The 22,754-nt window shown below is 43.0% G+C and overlaps 1 protein-coding gene across 5 annotated transcripts in view; it reads right to left on the bottom strand.

Moving 5' to 3' along the window:
- Positions 1 to 212: 212 nt before the first annotated feature.
- LOC129698844 (polypeptide N-acetylgalactosaminyltransferase 3-like) overlaps positions 213 to 22,754 on the bottom strand; it is a 28,105-nt gene continuing 5,563 nt past the window's right edge. For 4 of the 5 annotated variants that reach the window (XM_055638166.1, XM_055638167.1, XM_055638165.1 and 1 more), the window contains 10 exons: positions 22,138 to 22,747; positions 20,024 to 20,196; positions 19,306 to 19,455; positions 18,436 to 18,670; positions 14,029 to 14,146; positions 12,842 to 13,042; positions 11,947 to 12,078; positions 10,642 to 10,743; positions 8,655 to 8,804; positions 213 to 1,086 (listed from right to left, as the gene is read on the bottom strand). In XM_055638166.1, coding sequence (XP_055494141.1) covers positions 973 to 1,086; positions 8,655 to 8,804; positions 10,642 to 10,743; positions 11,947 to 12,078; positions 12,842 to 13,042; positions 14,029 to 14,146; positions 18,436 to 18,670; positions 19,306 to 19,455; positions 20,024 to 20,196; positions 22,138 to 22,637 — 1,875 coding nt within the window. In that variant the 5' untranslated portion in view covers positions 22,638 to 22,747 and the 3' untranslated portion in view covers positions 213 to 972. The remainder of the gene's footprint in view (positions 1,087 to 8,654; positions 8,805 to 10,641; positions 10,744 to 11,946; positions 12,079 to 12,841; positions 13,043 to 14,028; positions 14,147 to 18,435; positions 18,671 to 19,305; positions 19,456 to 20,023; positions 20,197 to 22,137; positions 22,748 to 22,754) is intronic. The other variant, XM_055638169.1, reaches the window with a different exon arrangement.

Raw genomic sequence — 22,754 nt, 5'->3', positions numbered from 1 at the left:
AGAAGTGTGGCATATTCAGTGTCCGTGGATGATGTAAATCCATTTAACCAGCATTGTGAACTATCTTTAATCGGACTTTATTGGACTTTATCTTGCACTAAACATTATATCCTTTATCTATAGTGTCCTATATCTGAACACTGTGGGTGGCTTGATTGTAATTACGTATAGTATTTTCGCTGTCTGGATAGCACAAAACAAAAAGCTAACACTGACAATTACCAATTTTTATTGGAGCAGAGTTTGGAAAAATATTATAAATATGACTTGACATTACATGAAATTAATTTGATTACCCCTGCACAAAAGATCCTTAGAACCAAATTTCCTGACATATAAACACATTTCAATCTCAAAAATTGTCAAACTTCAAGATGAGATAGCAGCAATAAACCAACCCTTGGCACATATTAAAGAAATGTCGTCACAGCAATAAAGATGAAAAAATGGATGGTCTAAGAAAGTGAGATACCTCACAATCCTCTTTCTGTACTTTCTTTTTATAAATACAGCTCTTTGCAATTTTAATGAAAGGAAAAACAATCTTCCCAATACATGCCGAAATCACTCCCCAAAATATATACCACAGTAAAATCCTCAAGTAAATTATTCTTCAAAAATAAGCAGAATTTATTCTGCTGATCATTCACCCGTTAAAATGTTACCAGCATACACAATCACCAACTCTATAAAATAAAATCTCACGTACTCCAAATTCATCGTTGAGTATTGGAATAATACAAAATATAAATTGATTAAACAAACGTCCATTGCTGTAAGATATCGGAAGGTTACCTTAACACCGTCTAACACATTCAAGTGCAATTTGCTTTATTACAAACTTTAAAAATGTCTCAAAAATATTTCCATTGCATAAACTTGCATGTTTTTGGCCTTTCAAGACTGTGCAAAAAATTTCCTGATGCAATAATTTGGACTTGAGCTTCATTGCTTCAGGGCCGACGTTGCCTGTTAGCTAAAGATCCACTGTTGGTGTTGATCGGAAGGATCGCATGGAACCAAGTTGGGGTGTTTACCTCTTGCCGTTAAACACTTATTTGAAACTCGATTTACAAGATGCTTATCCTGTAACACAAAACAACGCGTGAAAGATAAACCTGCAATATCATTTTATTATTAATCGTGATAACTGTCTTTGGAAACCCAACACATTCTGAACCAATGTCCACGCAAGTACATCTTAGCGATTTTAATAGTGCCATCAGGAATGAATATTGAAATATTTTACTTTGTTAACTCATGCGGAATTAGACAATTCACAAGATATTTCAGTCGAGTATAGGCATTCCTATTGAAGAAGCGCGGTGGTGGAGGTGGTAGTGCCATTTAAGAGGCTTTTAGATAAACACATGGATGGTCATACACAGCATCTTCACCTGGCATTTCCACAAAGAGTCATGGCACTGGGACCACCGTCAATGTTGCTCCCAGTTTGATCTCTGGTCTCTCCCTTGTACACTGATCCCATAGATGAATGCCAGTCGTGCTTAGACTTCCATTCCTCAACTTCTCAGTCATTGAGTGTGGAAACATCCCCTTCGGGCCAACTTTGCCACGCCAACCAACATGCCCGATCTACTACTAGTCCCACCTGCCTGCATTGGGACCATATTCCTACAAACCTATCCTATGCATGTACCTATCCAGATGTTTCTTAAACATTGTGATAGTCCCTGCCTCAACTACCTCCTCCGGCAGCTCGTTCCACATACGCGTCACCCTTTGTGTAAAAAGGGTTCCCTTCAGGTTCCTACTAAATCTTTCCCCTCTCACCTTAAACCTATGTTTGGTTCTTGATCCCCCTCCTCTGGGCAAGAGACTGCATTCACCATATCTATTCCCATCATGATCTTATACACCTCTATAAGGTCACCCCTCAGCCTCCTGCACTCCAAGGAATAGAGTCACAGCCTTCTCAATCTCTCCCGATAGCTCAGACCCCCCCCCCCCCCCCCCCCCCCCCCCCCCCCCCCCCCCCCCCCAAGTCCTGGCCACATCCTCGTATATTTTCTCTGCACCTTTTACAACTTGCTTTCGAGATCCAATTGTTTCATGTTAATTCCAGCCTTAAATGTAAATAGCCTACACTTACACTTATCTAGGACATAAGAGAGAGTTAGATAGAGCTCCAGGGGCTAGTGGAGTCAAGGGATATGGGGAGAAGGCAGGCATGGGTTATTGATTGGGGACGATCAGCCATGATCACAATGAATGGCGGTGCTGGCTCGAAGGGCTGAATGGCCTCCTCCTGCATCTATTTTCTATGTTTCTATAAGCAGGGTTGTGGAGTCGGAGTCGTTGAGTCGGAGCGGTTTTGCTGCTGCTGGAGTCGGAGTCAGTAAAAAATTCCCAACTCCGACCTCAACATAAATTGCAGAGAATTACAATTTGTAATCATGTATTGTCTTTCTGCACACTGGTTAGCACGCAACAAAAGCTTTTCACTGTACCTTGGTACACATGACAATAAACTAAGTGGTGAAGGTGATCAATGCGAGTTCGGTAATGGATGTTGTCTACATGGATCTTATTAAGGCATTTGATAAGGTTTCCCATGGTAGACTGATCCAGAAGATTAAGATGCATAACATACTGACATGGTTGTAAGGAATCATAACTGGCTTATTGATAGAAGATAAAAGGTTGCGGTTGAAGAACAATATTCAGGCTGGGGTTTTGAGACCAGTGGAGTTCCACAGGGATCTGCACTGAGACCTCTGTAATATACAAAGGACTTGGACATTAATGTGGATGGTTAGTTAGTAGGTTTGCAGACGGCACCAAAGCTGATGAATTGATCAAGTGGGGTAGACCATCTAAGTATACAGTGGGACATGGATCAGCTACAGAAATTGGTGGATAAATGGCAGAGTATAATCTGAGCAAGTGTGAGGTGTTGAATGTAGGGAGATGGAATGTAAGGGGGATGACTTAATGACAAGATCCCCAACAACCCTGATGTATGGAGGGATCTTGGGGTCCAAGTTCTTTGGTTCTTGAAAGTGGCAATGCAGGTAGATTAGTAAAGAAGGCATATGGCAAATTGCCTTCATTGGTCAGGGCATTGAGTTTAAGAGTGGGGAAGTCATATTGCAGATTTATAGGACTTCAATTACTCCACATTTGAAGTATTGTCTGCAGTTCTGATCACCCATTACAGTAAGGGTATGATGCTTTGGAGAGGGTGCAGAAGTGGTTTACCAGATTGTTGCCTGGAACAGAAGGTAATAGCTATCAGGAGAGGTCGGGCAAACTTGGATTGTTTTCTCTGGAGCATCAGATGTTGAAGGGAGATCTCAAAGTATACAACGTTGAGAGACGTAGATAGGGTAGACAGTCAAACCCTTTTACTAGGGTACAAGCGTCAAATACATAAGCGTAAGATGAAACCAGGAAAGTTTGAAGGAGCCAAGTGGGGCAATGAATTTTTAGTGGGTACTAGTTTGCACTGCCAGTGGTGGCTGGCATTTGGTGGTATTTGAGAATTACAGATACACACATGGATAGGCAGGGGATGGAGGGATATGAATCACATGCAGGCAGAAATTTGTTTAACTTGACATCATGTTTGACATAGACATTGTGGGCTAAAGAGCTTTTTTCCTTTGCTGCACTATTTTATGTTCTGTGAAAAGAGGTCTTTGACTAAGCTTTGCCGAGTACTATGCAACCTCTGGGGCTACTCCAGTTTCTTCATTTTTGTTCTGGATTCTGTTTGCCTGCTTTTGTTCTATCTCGAGGAGTGGATTAATTGTTATCGTGCTTGACCTCTATGGTGATAGTTGTTTCTAGGAACTTTGTACAGAATTTTGTACATTGTGCACCAAACCACAACAGGCCAGTCATTTTAAACTTTTTTGTGGAAGCTATTAGTAATCATCCAAATTACTGCTAATTTTATCTGGGATAAATTTGGATTAGTTTAGAGATACAACATGCAAAAGGGGCACATCGTGCCACTGATTCCATGCCAATCATTGATTACTTAATCACACCATTCTGTTATCCCATGTGTCCATCCTACATGCTTGAGGCAATTTAGAACCCTATAAACCCACACCTCTTTTGGATGAGAGAGAAAACGCGTGGAGCCAGAGGAAACCCACACATTCACATGTAGAACGTGCGAACTCCACACCACATCTGACGTTAGGATTGAACCTGTGCCTCTGGCGCTGCGCCACTTTAAAGGAGTCAAAGTCATGGATGATTAAAGAGCGCACTTGATGTGGCGTAGACGAAAATGCTGGAGAAACTCAGAGGGTGAGGCAGCATCTATGGAGGGAAGGAAATAGGCAACGTTTCGTGTCAAAACCCTTCTTCAGACTGATATAACATGATGTGGCGTGTTGACGTTTAAGGTGCCAAATAAGAGCGTTGTACGCAAGCTTTAAGCATACCAAGTGAAATACAAAGTGGCAGTATAAATATATAATTGGTTCAAATGGAAAAAAATCATGCTGAACATTTGCAGTTGGATCTGAAGGAAGGTGGCTTGGCAGAATATAATTTAGAGTTAACATGGTGACAGAAAAGGACAACCCCAGGAATAAAAATTGAGATAAGACCTGTTTAGGCTGGTCCTGACGATTAATTCAAATGGGATCCATAGTGACTTGGTAAATTGGGTCCAATACCGACTTAGTCATTCGGCCCATCATGTCAACTCTGCCATTCAATCATGGCTGATATATCTCTCCCTCTGAACCCCATTCTTGGTTCTTCCCCTGCCTTCTCCCCATAACCTCTGTCACCCATTGTCTATTGTCACCCATATTAATCTATCTCTGCCTTAAATATATCCACTGACTTTGCATCCACAGACTCCTGTGGCAAATAATTCCACAGATTCACCACCCACTGACCTAAGAAATTCCTCCTCATCTCCTTCCTAAAATAATGTCCTTTAATTCTGAGGCTATGACCTCTAGCCCTAAACTTTCTCACTAATGGAAACATTCTCTCCACATCCACTCTATCCAAGCCTTTCACTATTCTATATGTTTCAATGAGGTCCCCCCCTCATTCTTCTAAACTCCAGTGAGTACAGGCCTAGTGCCATCAAACACTTATCATTTGTTAACCTACTCATTCCTGGGATCATTCATGTAAACCTCCTCTGGACCCTCTCCAGAGCCAGCATCCTTCCTCAGATATGGTGCCCAAAACAGCTCACAATATTCCAAATGTGGCCTGACCAGCGCCTTATAGAGCCTCAGCATTACATCCCTGTTTTGATAGAAGCCTTTCGAAATAAATGCCAGTATTGTGCTTTCTTTCTTCACTATCGATTCGACTTACAGATTAACATTTTGGGAATCCTGCACCAGCACTTCCAAGTCCCTTTGTACCTCTGAAGCTTCCCAAACCTCTGGCTTCCCACTAATTTTTACCATGTTCTCTTTTAATTTTATATACTGTCCTTGACATTTCTTGTCAGCCACGGTCGCCTCTTTCTCCCCCTGGAATCTTACTTCCTCTTTGGAATGAAAAGATACTGCATCTTCTGAATTATTCCCAGAAATTCCTGCCATTGCTGTTCCACCATCATCCCTGTTAGGGTCCCTTTCCAGTCAATTTTTGGCCAGCTCCTCTCTGAAGAAGGGTCGAAACCCTTCGTCAGACTGATTCAATAGTCCTCTTTGTTCAGCTGCAATACTGACATGAAATGAAATTGGTGGATTTTGAATTGAGGGGTGGTGCAAGGACAAAGCAGAATATAGATCAGTTACAGATATGGGTGGAGAAATGGCAGAGTGTGGGATATTGCATTTTGGGAGATCAAATACAAGGAATATAGTAAATGGCTGGGCTCTTTGGGACATTGATGTACAAAGGGATCTTTGGGTGCATGTCCATAGTTCAATGAAAATAGCAACGCTAGTAATGAATGAGGTAAAGAATACGGCATGCTTGCCTTCATCGGTCAGGGCATTGAGTATACAAGTTAGCAAATTGTGTAGCAGCTGTGCAAAACGTTTTGGTTCTGTAACATTTGGGGTATTCTGTCCAATTGTTGCCACAATATAGGCAAGGTGTAGAAATTTCAGAGAAGGTGCATAAGGGGTTTACCAGAATGTTTTTTGAAGAAAAAGACATGCAGTGATGAGTAACTAGGCAGATCAGACAGGATCCCCCCCACCCATATTTTCTACTGCTCGTTGACCACTTTCTTTCTTAGACTCACTGCTATGGCCACGTGTCCTTTGTCAAAAATATAATCATAATTTCCCTAGTCCTTGCCTTTCATTCCACTAGCTTCCACATTCAGCATACCCTTTATCTCTTCTGTCAACTACAACACAATCCCACAACCATCCACACACTTCTGCCCACCATTCTGCAGTGACTACTCTTTCCATAACTGCTTAACCTGTTCACCATCCTGTTGGTGCTTAACCTGTTCACCATCCTGTTGGCACTTTCTCTGCTGGAGGGCAACACTTATAACCATATAACCATATAACAATTACAGCACGGAAACAGGCCATCTCGGCCCTACAAGTCCGTGCCAAACAATTTTTTTTTTTCCCTTAGTCCCACCTGCCTGCACTCATACCATAACCCTCCATTCCCTTCTCATCCATATGTCTATCCAATTTAGTTTTAAATGATACCAATGAACCTGCCTCCACCACTTCCACTGGAAGCTCATTCCACACCGCTACCACTCTCTGAGTAAAGAAGTTCCCCCTCATATTACCCCTAAACTTCTGTCCCTTAATTCTGAAGTCATGTCCTCTTGTTTGAGGGAAAAGCTTGTCCACATCAACTCTGTCTATCCCTCTCATCATTTTAAAGACCTCTATCAAGTCCCCCCTTAACCTTCTGCGCTCCAGAGAATAAAGACCTAACTTATTCAACCTATCTCTGTAACTTAGTTGTTGAAACCCAGGCAACATTCTAGCAAATCTCCTCTGTACTCTCTCTATTTTGTTGACATCCTTCCTATAATTGGGCGGCCAAAATTGTACACCATACTCCAGATTTGGTCTCACCAATGCCTTGTACAATTTTAACATTACATCCCAGCTTCTATACTTGTTCCTAAATATCTTCCCTCATCACCTTTCAGGGACCAAAGCTGCTCTTCCAGGTTAGGTAAAGATTCACGTGCATCTCCTACACCCTTGAGCACTGCATCCAATGCTGTTGATGTAGCCTCCTCAAAGATTCCAAATGCAGCAGAGGCGACTGGTTTGCAGAGCATCTGAGCTCTGTCCACAATAGCAATCCTGAGATCCTGGCTACATGCTATTCCAACTTCCATTCTCATTTCCACACTGACTTGTCCGGCTTCAGCCTTTTTCACTACCAGAGTAAAGCTCAACACAAACTGAAAGAATAATACCTGGTGGAGGGAATTGAGATGGAGAGGGCATAGGTTTAAGGTAGGAGGGGAATGTTGAGGTAAATGAGGCAAGCCCAATAACACCATTTAAGGGACATTTCAAAAGATGGATAGGAAAGGTTTGGGAAGGATATGGAACATCTTGGTCAGTATGGATGAGTTGCACCGAATGGCCTGTTCCTGTGCTGCATGGTTCTGACTTACACAGTAGATTAGGTCATCTATTACCCAATAGTACAAACATTGAGTAAGGTAAACCTCACCGCTTGTTCCCCTCTCTCCTCTTGCTCCTCTCATTTTTATTCCCTTTCCCATTAAACCCCCCCTCATCTGCATGACAAATGTTCTTATCTCACCAACTCTAGTTTTAATCCATCTCCTACCGACAATCTCCACTCATAGAAACATAGAAAATAGGTGCAGGAGTATGCATTCTCACTTTGAGCCAGTACCGCCATTCAATAAGATCATAGCTGATCATCCAACATCAGAACCCTGTTCCTGCTTTCTTCCCATATCCCTGAATTCCGTTAGCCCGAAGAGCTACATCTAACTCACTACATCCAGTGAATTGGCCTGCAATGTCTTCTGTGGCAGAGAATTCCACAGATGCACAACTCTTGAGTGTAAAAGTTTTTCCTCATCTCCGTTCTAAATGGCCTACCCCTCATTCTTACTCACTGTGCCCCCTCCCCTATATGGCACCATGTACCCTTCATCTCTCCCTCAATAGTTCCCATTTATTACTATCCTTATCAGATTCTCAGATTTCGGCTTTTCTGTCCCCACTCATTGCCCTCCAGTCATTGTCTCCACCTTTACCTTCCCCTTCCCACACTTGGCTCCATCTATCTTCTTCCTTCTCTCCAGAGATGCTGCCTGTTAGTAACAGGGGTTATGGCTCCGCAGTCGGAGTCAGAGTTGGATACACAAGGAATCAAGGAGTCGGAGTCGGGTGCTTTGGGTATCGACTCCACACCCTGGACATGTTCATATGTTATAGGAGCAGAAGTAGGCCATTCAGCCCATCAAGTCTACTCAGCCATTCAATCATGGGTGATCTATCTTTCCCTCTCAACCCCATTCCCCTGCCTTCTCCCCATAACTGTGACACCCTAACTAATTAAGAGTCTGTCAATCTCCACTTTAATGATAACTAATGACGGCCTCCACCACCATCTGTGCCAATGAATTCCACAGATTCATCATAGGTTTGCTGCGTAATAATCTTCAACATCATTTAAAAGTACAGAACGTTTGAGTTACTGTGTGAGTTGATTACCTGGCTTTCCCAAATCTGCTCTTCTGAGGCAGCGCTGTTTGCACCTTTGTAAGTACATTGCTTAAGATAAGCAATGTTGTCTAAGTTATGAACACATAATTCCTTCCGGATATTATGACGAAGTTCATGCCATGAGCTATATTCAAAGTACTGAAAAGAATAACAAGTCAATGAGTGTACATTCATTAAGTAATTGAAGATAAGCTAAGCTATCTTGCAGCACCCGAGTCAGGATCGAACCCGTGTCTCTGGCTCTGTGAGGCAGCGGGTCTACCCACTGTGCTGTTCTTGGAAATCAAGCTTGATAATTGGCATAGGAATCACCAACATGGATGTGATTAATGGGGGAGCTCGGTTGATGGGATACATTTTGCTCAGGAGCAAAATAGAAGATGATGATCATCTTTGCTCTGCATTATAGGGCAGCACGGTGACGCAGTGGTAGAGATGCTGCCTTACTGTGCCTGAGACCTGGGTCCAATTCTGACTACTGGTGCTGTCTGTGAGGAGTTTGTATTCTCCCTGTGACTGCGTGGGTTGTCTCCGGGTGCTCCGGCTTCCTCCCACATCGTGAAGATGTGCAGGTTTGCAGTTTATTTGCATCTCTGTGAATTGCCCCTAGTGTACAGGGTAGGACAGGATAATGGTTGGTTGGCGCAGACTCTGTGGGCTGTGAAAGGTCAAATGGCAATCACAAAATAATAAAATGAAATCGAAAGGGTAAGAGGACGTGTTTATCTGCTGTGGGGTGGGATTGAGCTACGTTTCTGTTCATCTGTGTCTTTGGGAGGTGCGTGATTTATAATTTAATAATAAGACCATTCTGAAGAAGAAATAATGCTTAAGTGTTGCAACGGTAAACAACACATCATAGGGAGATTCTGTATATAAGGAACATATGACTCTTTGTTCAGTGAGCAATCTGCTAGATTGCTCCCAGCGATCACTGTATTTAAAACTTTTAAATAAATCTTGATTGTCTTGCCTGATCTTTGTTAGGTGTTTTCTTTAACAGCCAAGGGGCCTGTTTCAACACTGTAGCTCTAAAAACAAAGACTTAAATTAAATCTCTGGATCACCATCTCCTTCACGTTTTGGTTTCTAAGAATTTGTCTTTCCTCTAAAGGCTCATGATCTAATAACGCTGCATTACACTCTTTCACACTTTTCCTGCCCAACTGCCTTACTTCTTTTGCAGAAAGGAAAAAGCTTGAGAAAAAGGTTTCAAATCGAAATCGCAAAAATATCTGAACAACAAGCCCAGCATGATTGAGGCAAGTATAAAAATAAGATTTAAAAGAAACTTGGACATGGATAGGAGAGGTTGAGAGGGATATGGGCCAAATGCAGGCAGGTGGGACTAGTGTAGACGGAGCATGCTGGTTAGCGTGGATGTGTTAGGATGAGGGCTTGTTTCCATGCTGTGCTTCTAAAGATGTCTTGCAGTTTTATTCCCAGTCTCAAATGCATTACCAAAATTAGTATTATTATTTAAAATGTGAGTAATTTTGAGCATTGGGAATAGATGTAGTCACAGCTCAACTTGTCTCAGCACATTTCCAACTGGGAGTGTACCTTGAGATCATTTGAAAAGTAATCTGAAACAAATCTGAAACAAATTTGCAATTTGGCTGCCAAATTATTATTAACCTGATATTCTGGAGATTATCCAAATGTGGTTTTTCCAAAGCTACCCATCACTGAATCAATGCAAGCAAAAACACAAAGTGCTGGAAGAACTCAATGGGTCAGGCAGCATCTATGGAGGGAACGGACAGGCAACGGTTTGAGTCAGGACCTTTCTTCAAACTGAAGCAAAATATTCATCATTCAGTCTTGAAACATCACCTAGTGATCAGTTTCAAGAAGGGTCCCAATCCAAAACGTCACCTGTCCATGTGGAGTTACTCCAGCACTTTGTGTCTTGTTCTGTAAACCAGCATCTGCAGTTCCTTGTTTCTATATTAAACGGGCATGATGTTCTTACCTGGTTTCCACCAAGACCATGGCATGTGTACATTATTAGGGGCTCTGCACCCACGTTATTTTCCCCAACGTCAAGACAAGTCCCGGAACCAACATTTCTAATCTGAAATTGAAGGTGGGAAACAAGAAGTCAGTGTGGAACTGCGCTACATTTTGATCGACTGAACACATTTTGTAAAATAATTTTTAGATTAATAGAACAGGGCGTTTAATTCAAAAGGATAAATATTAACCATTTTAGAATATCTTAGATTTCAGTTGGACATTTAATTGAAATTATTGCAACTATAAAGCTAGGATGCAATTATGAGTGTACTGTAAAAGGTTTTCAAATTGGGAAGATGGAAATATTTGGTTTTGTTTAGAGATACAGCGTCGAAGCAGGCTCCTTGGCACACCAGTACACGCCAACCAGCGATAACCCATTCACACTAGTTGGCTATACTGCTACACACTAGGAACAATTTACAGAAGCCTATTAACCTGCAAACCTGCATGTCTTTGGAATATAGGAGAAAACTAAAGCACCCAGAGAAAACCTATGCGGTCACCAGGGAGTACGTGCAAATTCCATACAGACAGCACTCGAGGTCAGGATCGAACCAGGGTGTCTGGCACTGTGAGGTAGTAACTACCACTGCAATACTGTGCAATGATTTAAAGAAATTCCAATTCTCAGGTGTCCAAACTGCAAACAAACTGGCCAGAGTGATAATTGTTGTGGAATGGAACATTTATTTGCTGTATGTTTAGAATTACTATTACAACACAAATGACATGCTATAACACCAGAATAAGTTCTCAACCAAGAAAACCAAACCCAACGCCCAAAGTAGTATCGAAACTGCTTAGACACAGTTATGCAATGGGACAAAAACTAACTCCATATTCAGTAATAAGCGCTCTCCATGTTGACAAACACACAAACCAAATGTTTAACCATGAAACCCAATCCCAATGCCCATGAGAATCTAAAATGCCTTTATACACTTAAACCATGGGACAGCAAAAACTAGGCATGTAGGTGCCAGTATATCATTGTGGTTATCAAACCGGCAGTTTCATTCACTGGAGTTTCCGTGAGTTACACCCATGACACCTCGGGAAGGCTCAACAATTAGTTGTGGCGTCCCAGAATCACCCCCTCAATATATGGTCTCACCACCCATGCTTACCAGTATGCACTACTGAGCAGCTATGTAAATATCTACTCAGTAAAACAAATTATAGAGGATTGATTCAACACTCAAACAAATGCTAAACACCCGTGTCTTGTCTTACACTTAGCATAGAAAAAAGTACTTACTGCACCGAAGTGTTGAGGATATAACTCAGGGGTAAATACCTCTGGATAAACATTCGTGAGATACCAAGTGAAGTTCTTACATTGCAAACGTTGCTTCACCTCCAACCTTTTGGTAATGTCTCCGTAAGAATTCTGTTTAAAAATAATTAGATACTATGACCATTTTTACTCGTATCGCCATACCAATCTTCCCGCCTTGGCCCTCCTCCATTGCCAGGGTGAGGCTACACACCAACTGGGAGAACAGCACCTCATATTCCTCTTGAGTAGCTTATAACCCAGCGGTATGAACATTGAATTCTCCAATTTTAGGAAACCTCTAACTAGCTCACTTCACACCTCCCCCACTTGCTAACCCACAACCAACATAGACTCGGTGACAGTTTCACTGGACACTTACACATGGCCTGCTGGATCTCCCAATTGCCAACCATTGTAACTCCCCTTCTCATTCCCACACTGACCTTTCTGTCCTGGGCCTCCTCCATTGCCAGAACGAGGCCACATGCAAACTGGAGGAACAGCACCTCACATTCCGCTTGGATAGCTTACAAGCCAGCGGCATGAACGTTAAGCAAACAAACCCAACAAAGTGTTGTAGTAACTTAGCAGGCAGCAACTCTGGAGAACATGGGCAGATGATGTTTCAAATGCAGGTAGGTGGGGCTAGTGTAGATGGGGCATGTTGCTTGTTGTGGGTAAATTAGGCTGAAGGGCCTGTTTCCATGCTGTATGACTCCAACTATCAATCCCCCCTCTGGCTTCACATTTTACAATCCTTCTCATCACCAACTCCTCTCCCCCCCCCTACCTGTATCATCTTCTCACCAACCAGACTTTGTCCCACTGCCACCCCCTCCCCCGTCGCGCTTACAAAGCTCTCAATCGCACCTACCGCTTGAAATATATGCAGTGCCTCACGGTTGCGTCTGTAAAAGATCTGCTTGTACTCCCCCATCCACACCTCTGCCAGTCGCACCAGGTTGCGGGCAATCACTTGATTACCTTTGGGGAAGGAGTGGGGGCTTTTTGAGCGAAAGACATGACCCACGACAGCACACGGCAGTATCTCTAACTGCCCGCCACACAGCCAGACCTGTTATTGAAACAGAAATTGATAGGCACCCACATCTTTAGACTTCAGAGATACAGCGCGGAAACAGGCCCTTCGGCCCACCAAGTCTGAGCCAACCAGTGATCAACCCGTACATTAGCACTTTCCTACACACTAGGGACAATTTACAATTTTACCAAAACCAATTAATCTATAAACCTGTACGTGCTCACGCGGTCACAGGGAGAACATGCAATCTCATACAGATAGCACCTCTAGTGAGGATTGCACCTGGGTCTCTGGTGATATAGGGCAACAACTTTACCACTGCGCCACTACAAAATTATTATATATTAGATAAAAGATAGACACAAAGTGCTGGAGTAACTCAGCAGGTCAGGATGATTGAAAGATTGTGTGTGGATTACTTTGGGCCCATAAATGTACATTAATGAAGACGCAAGGAACAGCAGATACTGGAATCTTCAGCTATACAAAAAGTGCTGGAGTAACTCAGCGGGTCAGGAAGTACCTCTGGAGAACATGTATTGGTGACGTTTTGGGTCGGGACCCTTCAGACCTGAAGAGTCACCTATCCATGTTTCCTAGAGATGCTGCCTGACCCGTTGAGTTACTCAAGTATTTTATGTCTACCTTTGGCATAAACCAGCATCTGCAGTTCCCTTCAATTACTTTTGTATAAAGCTTAGTTGGATGTTCTCGATTAGTTAATGATAGTTCTCGACTAGTTAACCTTTGACTGACCAAGCAGAGTGGGTGAGTATGGAAAACACCACGTCATAAACGTAGAAGAGACACAATATTGAACAAGATTAAACAGTGAAGTGACAGAAACTCTTTCCAATCATCCATATAAAATGCCTGATTTTAAACGTCCATGTTCCCAGATTTACAGAAAGTACATAATACAGCAGCTATTTAAATGGAATGGCCTTACGAGGCTTCGAAATACTCCAACTTGGGTGTCATATGCATAACCAATTAACAAACATAAACCAATCACTTACCCTGAAAGACATTTCTATGTTCTCACCACCCCATATTTCCATCTGGTCATCGTAGGTGCCTAGATATTCAAAGTATTTCTTGGAGATGGCAAACAGCCCACCAGCAAATGTTGGCGATCTGTGGAGCGAGAGAAAGTAACAATATCAGTGCGAAGAATTGATGGGGCTGGGTTAATAAAATAAGGCCGTTAACTTCTGGGGAACAGGTCTGCTAAACACAGTGACAATGAACAGCTGTGAGCTCAAGGTTGCAACTGCAAGGGTGCTTGGTATGACCTAATCACCCTATGTAGATAAGGAAGCCTGTTGTTCAGCAGTGTGCTCTGTGTGAAAGTGTTAGTTGAATGTCCTGTGTCGTTTGCCTGCTAGTGATATTCAGTCTTTAGTCCTTTAGTTGTAACTGATAGTGTCTTCGTTTTGTTAGTTATGATATGCTCAGTTTTCAGTTCGGATCTGCAGGTATTTTACTGTTTTGCTCTGATGACTAAGCGGAAGCTCAGAGGGGACCGTGCCTTTGCTGTGTCGGCACCCAAATTATGGAACGATCTGCCTCTCCACATTAAACAGGCCTCTTCTCTGTCTGTTTTTAAATCATTTCTTAAAACCCATCTCTTCTCCATGGCCTTTGATACCCAGTAAGATGTTGACTTTATTTACTTGATTTAATTTCTTATTTTGATTGCTTTATTGCATGGTTATTATTTTTACTCATGTTTTATGTCTTTTAATTTATTGTTGTATTTCATATGTAATTTTTGCGCTTTATGTGAGCTGTTATGTTCTGTTATGTTGTCTGTTTATGATGTCTTCTTTATTCTTCTGTACAGCACTTTGATCAACATTGGTTGTCTTAAAGTGCTTAACAAATAAAGTTGGATTGGATTGATGTCGGCCGTATAACCATTGTGAGTAAAACGGTTTAAATGTTACTACTCAACCCGGCAAATCGTTAAGAATTCAGTGATCCTACGATATTGTATGTTTCACGTATCACAAAAAGAGTGATACAGCAGTGGCCTAAGGAGGCCAAGGGTCTAACTCAGGATGGCCTTGACCCAGTGGATTGGAACATGTTCAAGCCCAATTCAGTGAGCTGATCTTTATTAACCAAGGAATTGTACTTATGCATAATGATAGTCTTGCTGTGCTGTACGCAAAAAAAGTATTTCACTGTACCTTGATACACAGAGCATGGAAACAAGGCCCTTCGGCCCAACTTGCCCATACTGACCAACATGCCCCATCCACACTGGTCCCACCTGCCTGCATTGGACCATACCCCTCTAAACCTATCCTATCCTTGTACCCATCTAAATAGTTTTTTTAAACATGGTTAAAGTACCTGCCTCAACTACATCCTCCGGCAGGTAGTTCCATACACCCAGCACCCTTTGTGTAAAAAAAATTGCCCCTCAGATTCTTATTAGATCTTTCCCACCTTAAACGTATATCCTCTGGTTCACAATTCCCCTACTCTGGGCAAAAGATTCTGTACATTTACGTTATCTATTTCCCTCGTGATTTTATATAAACATCTATAAGATTACCCCTCAGCTTCTAGCACTCCAAGGAATGAAGTCCTAGCCTGCCCAACCTTACCCTATAGCTCAGGAGACTTTGAAGGTATGAGATGGGAATTTGCTCGGATAGGCTAGTAAATTATACTTAAAGGGTTGACGGTGGAGATGCAATGGCAAAGATTTAAAGACCGCATGGATGAACTCCAAAAATTGTTCATCCGTCTGGCGAAAAAATAAAGCGGGGAAGACGGCTCAACCGTGGATAACGAGGGAAATCAAGGATACGATAAGGCATATAAATTGGCCAGAGAGAGCAGCAAACCGGAGGACTGGGAGAAATTTAGAAGTCAACAGAGGAGGACAAAGGGGTTAATTAAGAGGGGGGGGGGGGGGAAGAGCATGAAAGAAAGCTTGCGGGGAATATAAAAACAGACTATAGAAGCTTCTTTAGATATGTAAAAAAGGAAAAGATTAGTGAAATCAAATGTAGGTCCCTTACAATTAGAGACAGGCAAATTTATAATGGGAAACAAGGAAATGGCAGAATAGTTAAACGAGTACTTTGGTTCTGTCTTCACTAAGGAAGACACAAACAATCTTCCAGAAATATTAGGGGACCGAGGATCTAGTAGGAGGGATGAACTGGAATCCACATTAGTCAGAAAATGGTGTTAGGTAAACTGTTGGGACTGAAAGCAAAGAAATCCCCAGGGTCCGATGGTCTGCATCAAGAGTACTCAAGGACATGGGCCTACAAATCGTGGAAGCATTGGTGATCATTTTCAAATGTTCTCTCAACTCTGGATCAGTTCCTGTGGACTGGAGGGTAGCCAATGTAACTCCACTATTTAAGAAAGGAGGGAGAGAGAAAACGGGGAATTATAGACCAGTTAACCATACATCGGTAATGGGGAAGATGCTTGGCAAGGTCCCACATAAGAGATTAGTGTGCAAAGTTAGAGCACATGGTATTGGGGGTATGGTATTGACATGGATAGAGAACTGGTTGGCAGACGGGAAACAAAGAGTAGGAATTAACGTGTCCTTTTCAGAATGGCAGGCAGTGACTAGTGGGGTGCCACAAGGCTCGGTGCTGGGACCCCAGCTGTTTACAATATATATTAACGATTTAGACGAGGGAATTAAATATGACATCTCCAAGTTTGCGGATGATGCAAAGTTGGATGGCAGTGTGAGCTGCGATGAGGATGTTATCTATGAGGCTGCAGGATGACTTGAGTAGGTTGGGTAAGTGGGCAGATGCATGGCAGATGCAGTACAATGTGGATAAATATGAGACTATCCACTTTTGTGGCAAGAACACGAAGGCAGATTATAATCTGAATGGTGTCAGATTAGGAGAAGGGGAGGTGCAATGAGACCTGGGTGCCTTTGTACATCAGTCACTGAAAGTTAGCATGCAGATACAGCGGGCAGTGAAGAAAGCTAATGGCTTGTTGGACTTCATAGCGAGGGGATTTGAGTTTAGGAGCAAAGAAGTCCTTCTGCAGTTGTACAGGGCCCTGGTGAGACCGCTCCTGGAGTATTGTGTGCAATTCTGGTCTCCTAATTTGAGGGTGGACATTATTGCTATTGAGGGAGTGCAGCATAGTTTCACCAGGTTAATTCCCAGGATGGCGGGACTGACATATGATGAAAGAATGGGTCGACTGGGCTTGTATTCACTGGAATATAGAAGGATGAGAGGGTATCTTATAGAAACATATAACATTCTTAAAGGATTTGACAGGCTAGATGCAGGAAAAATGTTCCCAATGTTGGGGGGAGTCCAGAACCAAGGGTCACAGTTTAAGAATAATGGGTAAACCATTTAGGATTGAGATGAGGAAACATTTCTTCACCCAGAGAGTTGTGAATCTGTGAAATTCTCTGCCGCAGAAGGCAGTGGAGCCAATTCACTAAATGTTTTCAAGAGAGATTTAGATTTAGCTCTTAGGGCGAAAGGAATCAAGGGATATTGGAAAAAACAGGAACAAGGTACTGATTTTAGACGATCAGCCATGATCAAATTATTTGGCTGGCTCAAAGGGCCGAATCACCTACTTCTGCACCTATTTTTTTCTGTTTCTAGGCCCTGGAGACCTGAATAAGGAAACCACTAAACCATTGAAAAGTAAATTGAGAAGATAAAATATGAGAAAGACAATGAAGACCCATTTCCATCTGGCTGTAACCAGTGGTATTGGTCTAAATAAATTGATAAAGTAGTAACAAAAACCCTCAGTCTATATTAGATCGGACTTTACTGGACTTTACCATGCACTAAACGTTACTCCCTTTACCCAGTATCTGTACACTGTGGATGACTCGATTGTAATCATGTAGTCTTTCTGCAACAAAAAGCGTCTCACTGCACCTCAGTACACGTGACAATAATAAACTAAACTAAACAACGTTCAAAATTAGGATTCTACCTGCATGGACATATCCATAACCTCCTTTATTTCAGAAATTGTTTGTCATGTAATTATTGCACTGTGCTCCTAGAATAAATTAAGATTGAAAAAAGGCACCAATCTGTTGGAATAACTAAGCAGGACGGGCAGCCTTCTGGAGTCAATCTAGAATTCCACAACTTCAGAAACACGGATCTGCAGATGCTGGTTAATAAAATAAAGACACAAAATGCTGGAGTAACTCAGCGGATCAGGCAGCATCTCTGGAGAACATGGATAGATCAAGACCTTTCTTCACACCGATTAAAGGGAATCATGTGAATAAAGTAAGAAATGCTGGAGTAGAGGTGTAGAAGAGTGGAGCGATTGTAATGGGTGATAGCAGATCTACTTCTGTGACTAGCACACAGGCTGCTGCCTTGCTTAGGTGCCATCTGGAAAATGGAAAATTTTGGAAAATGTAAACTTACTTTATTGGATATGTTTCATCTCTTCTCCGTTTTATCTCGTGGTCAGGAAGGCTTTCCCAGCCGAAGGACAAACTCCAATCAAAGTTACCCCTGACGTGATGGCTTCCATATGGATTGGGTTTTGATATCGCAAAAGTCTTCATATCAATGCTGGTGATATCAGGGCTTACCACAGCAGTGTGGTTCTCAGCAATCCTGCTCAGTAATGGCTCCAGCCAACCATTGAAGCATTCACCTGGGGGAAGAAACATCTTGAATAGAAAAAGGGGCAGCACCTTGGCGCAGCGGTAGTGTTGCTGCCTTACAGCACCAGAGATCCGGCTTCAATCCTGACTACAGGTGTCGTCATTACGGACCGCGTAGGTTTTCTCCGGGTGCTCCAGTTTCCTCCCTTATCCCAAGACATACAGGTTTGTAGGTTGAATGGCTTCGGTAAAAATAGAATATTATCAATGGGCTGAAGGGTCTTTCTCCGCTATGTATCTCCAGACTAACCCAAGCTAAGATAAACTAAAAACAAGGAATTAGTAATTGCTAATTTATACCAAAGAGAGATACAGCGTGAAAACAGGTCCTTCGGCCCACCAAGTCTATGCCGACCAACGATCACCCGCACATTAGGTCTATCCTACACACTAAGGACAATTTCCAGAAGGAAATTAACCTACAAACACACACATCTTTGGGATGTGGGAGAAAACCAGAGCATCCCAAGAAGCCCCACGGGGTCACAGGGAGAACGTGCAAACTCTGTACAGAAAGCACCAGTAGTCAGGATCAACCCCGCGTCTTGGGTGCTGCAAGGCAGCAACTCTATTACTGTGCCACTTGGCTGCCCTTTCAATAGCTTCCAAAAGCCGGTAAACTTACAGTGGGCATCCAAGAAGGTCAGGACCTCTCCCACGGCCACAGAGGCTCCCAGCAATCTTGCAGTGATTAACCCCTTCCTTTCCAATTGGCGAACAACTTTCACAATTTGAAATGGCTTCACATAGTTATCCAATTCTTCTTTTAAGTAATCTGCATACAGAAATATTTTGTTAACTTACAGTTCAACTGCAACTATTTCAATGAGCATCCGCTGGAATAAAAGCTAAGGAATTAGTGACAGTAAAAGTCATTTATTCTATCTGCAAAGTTGTACCTTTCTCAACCCAAGTACAATCAAATTAATTTAAATCAATATATTTCCAAGATATTATTCATTATGATATTGTTCATTGATTTAATTGCTCATTGTAATCAGAATAGTGACAGAATCATAGTTATAATGGGCTTCGGTAAAATTGTACCCCGTGTGCAGGATACGGGAGTTGCTGGTTGACGTGGACACGGTGTTTCTACACTGTATTGATTAATACTGACATGTCACAGAGAAAGTCTTTGTTTTGCAAATGCAAAATATGCAAGGAGTCACCACGAATAGGGCGTTGACAAAGCTACAAATGTGTTCATTATAGTCCCTAACAGTCCTTCTGTTCTCAAAGACCACATCACGCCAGATCTCTCTTTGTTCTCGACCGACCTCTGGCACTCACCACAGTGTATCACTAAAGTTGAAATAATTGGTAATAAAACTCGGACTCACCGTCTGTGCTTGCATCATCGACCAGTATTACCTCCTTTAGAAACTGAGCGGGCGATGTGTGCATGACACTAAAGACTGTTCGCAGTAGGGTCGACCAAGCCTCGTTGTGGAACACGATAATGACACTCGTGGTGGGCAAGGATGGGCATCGTGTGAACTTCTGCTCAATGCATCTGGGGAAGAAATAAAACACACCCAGAACGGATCTTACCGAGATGAAAAACTGGTATGTTCAAACTTTAGAGACTTTAAAGATACCAACATGAAAACTGGCCCTTCAGCCCACCAAGTCTGCGCCAACCAGAGATCACGAGCATTATCCTACACACCGGGGACAATTTGACAATTAACCTACAAAACATCTTTGGAGTGTGGGAGGAAACCAGAGCACCTGGAGAAAACCCACACGGTCACAGGGAGAGCATACAAACTCCATACAGACAACACTTGTGGTCAGAATCAAACCCGGGACTGGAGCTGTAAGGCAGCAACTCTACCAATGCGCTATTGTGCCACCAATGTTTGTTAAAGATGCACTAAGCAATTTTTTTAATTCTACACAGAGTGCGGTGGGTGCCAGGAATGCGCTACTAGGGGTGAGGGTGGAAGCAGATACAATAGTGGTGTTTAGGAGGCTTTTTGATAGACGCATAGATATTCCATCCTATCAACAAATAGAGAGCAGTTCAGAACTACTAGTCTAACTCATTGGAGATCCTCGGACTATCTGTAATCGGAATTTATCTTGCACTAAATGTTATGGCGTATCTAAATGGCGTCAGGTTGGGAAAAGGGGAAGTACAACGGGATCTGGAGGTCCATATTAATCAGTCAATAAAAGTAAGCATGCAGGTACAGCAGGCAATGAAGAAAGCGAATGGCATGTTGGCCTTTACAACAAGAGAAATCGAATATAGGAGCAAAGAGGTCCTTCTGCAGTTGTACCGAGCCCTAGTGAGACCACACCTGGAGTATTGTGTGCAGTTTTGGTCCCCTAATTTGAGGAAGGACATTCTTGCTATTGAGGGAGTGCAGCGTTGGTTTACAAGGTTAATTCCTGGGATGGCGGGACTGTCATATGCTGAGAGAATGGAGCAGCTGGGTTTGTACACTCTGGAGTTTAGAAGGATGAGAGCGGATCTCATTGAAACATATAAGATTGTTACCTAGAGGCAGGAAACGCGTTCCCGATGTTGGGGGTGTCCAGAACCAGGGGCCACAGTTTAAGAATAAGGAGTAAGCCATTTAGAACGGAGACGAGGAAACACTTTTTCTCACAGAGAGTGGTGAGTCTTGGAATTCTCTGCCTCAGAGGAGGCAGGTTCTCTGGATGCTTTCAAGAGAGAGTTAGATAGGGCTCTTAAAAATAGCGGAGTCAGGGGATATGGGGAGAAGGCAGGAACGGGGTACTGATTGGGGATGATCAGCCAAATGGCCTACTCCTGCACCGATTGTCTATTGTCTATTGTTATTCCCTTTATCATGCATCTGTACACTTTGGACAGCTTGATTGTAATTGTGTATAGTTTTTCTGCTAACTGGATAGCACACAAAAGCTTTTCACTGCACCTTGGTACACACGATAAAAAAACTAAATTAGAGTGATGCAGCACAGAAAGCGGGCCCTTCAGCCCAACTCGCCAATGCTGACCAAGATGGACCATTTAAGCTAGTTCCATGTGATAGACACAAAGTCCAGGAGTAACAGCGGGTCAGGCAGATTGATTAACCTCTGTAAATTCTCCCCTCCGTGTAGGGATGAGAACATGGGACAGCATAGAACAAGTGTGAACATGTGACCGATGGTCGGTGTGGACTTAGTGGGCTGAAGGGCCTATTCCCATGCTGAATTATTCAATCAAGCTGCCGACCAATCTTTACTCGCGGAAAATTTTTCAGCATGATGAGGCCGCAAGTATGCGGGAACTTCTCTCGAGCATGAAGTGTCGACCATGCTGCTAGTTTGTGGTGAGCGCAAACTATTTCTAAACTCGCAAATTAGGTCGCCATAGTGGGACAGGCCTTTAAGAGAGTTATTTTTGAATATTGGAAAAGTGGAGACTTCACTAGACTGAGTAAAGGAAAGCAAAACACAATGGACAAAGTAATCGTACTCAGGTGGCCGGGTGTCGGGTCCAAGGTCTCGGTGTAGGGAGATGCGGTCACTTGCAAACTGGTTGAAGCAGTGTTTGGTGTCTCCTCGATCCTTTTCCTTCTGCTCCTCTGGAGTCAGGTTGTCAGTGAGGTAGGGGTTGCCGCCGGCTCCCGGCTCGTTCGGGTCCTGGTGCGGCCGTTCCATGAACGGCTTCAGTTCTGCCACTGTGAAGTGGCCGGGCAAGCAGAGTTTGCCCAGGTGGGTGGGCATCTGCTCCCTGACCGGCGCTCCGATCTGCATTCGCGGGATTGCCTCCTTGATGTTATTGACTGCCCCCATCATGATGTCCAGCACCTTGTCTTTTCTCACCACCATCTCCCTCAGCCACGGCTCCTGGGTCGCCGTGCCCACCATCTCCCTTTGCATCAAAAATAAAAATGTGATGAACACCAGGGCTGCAAGAACCACCTTCCAGTACAAGGAGCGCCGTCGTAAAAGCTTTCGAATCGCACTCATCATTCCACTTTAAAATTCACTCCAAAATCCCAGCCTTAAGACTTAGACAAAAATCCAGCTGCCAGAGACGCGGAGTCCACAGAAATGTTCATGAAGCGATGAATGCTTCAAATCTGAAAC

Source organism: Leucoraja erinacea, chromosome 7 (assembly GCF_028641065.1).
Source record: "Leucoraja erinacea ecotype New England chromosome 7, Leri_hhj_1, whole genome shotgun sequence".
Lineage (NCBI taxonomy): Eukaryota > Metazoa > Chordata > Chondrichthyes > Rajiformes > Rajidae > Leucoraja > Leucoraja erinaceus.
This window is presented reverse-complemented; position numbering and strand designations above follow the sequence as displayed.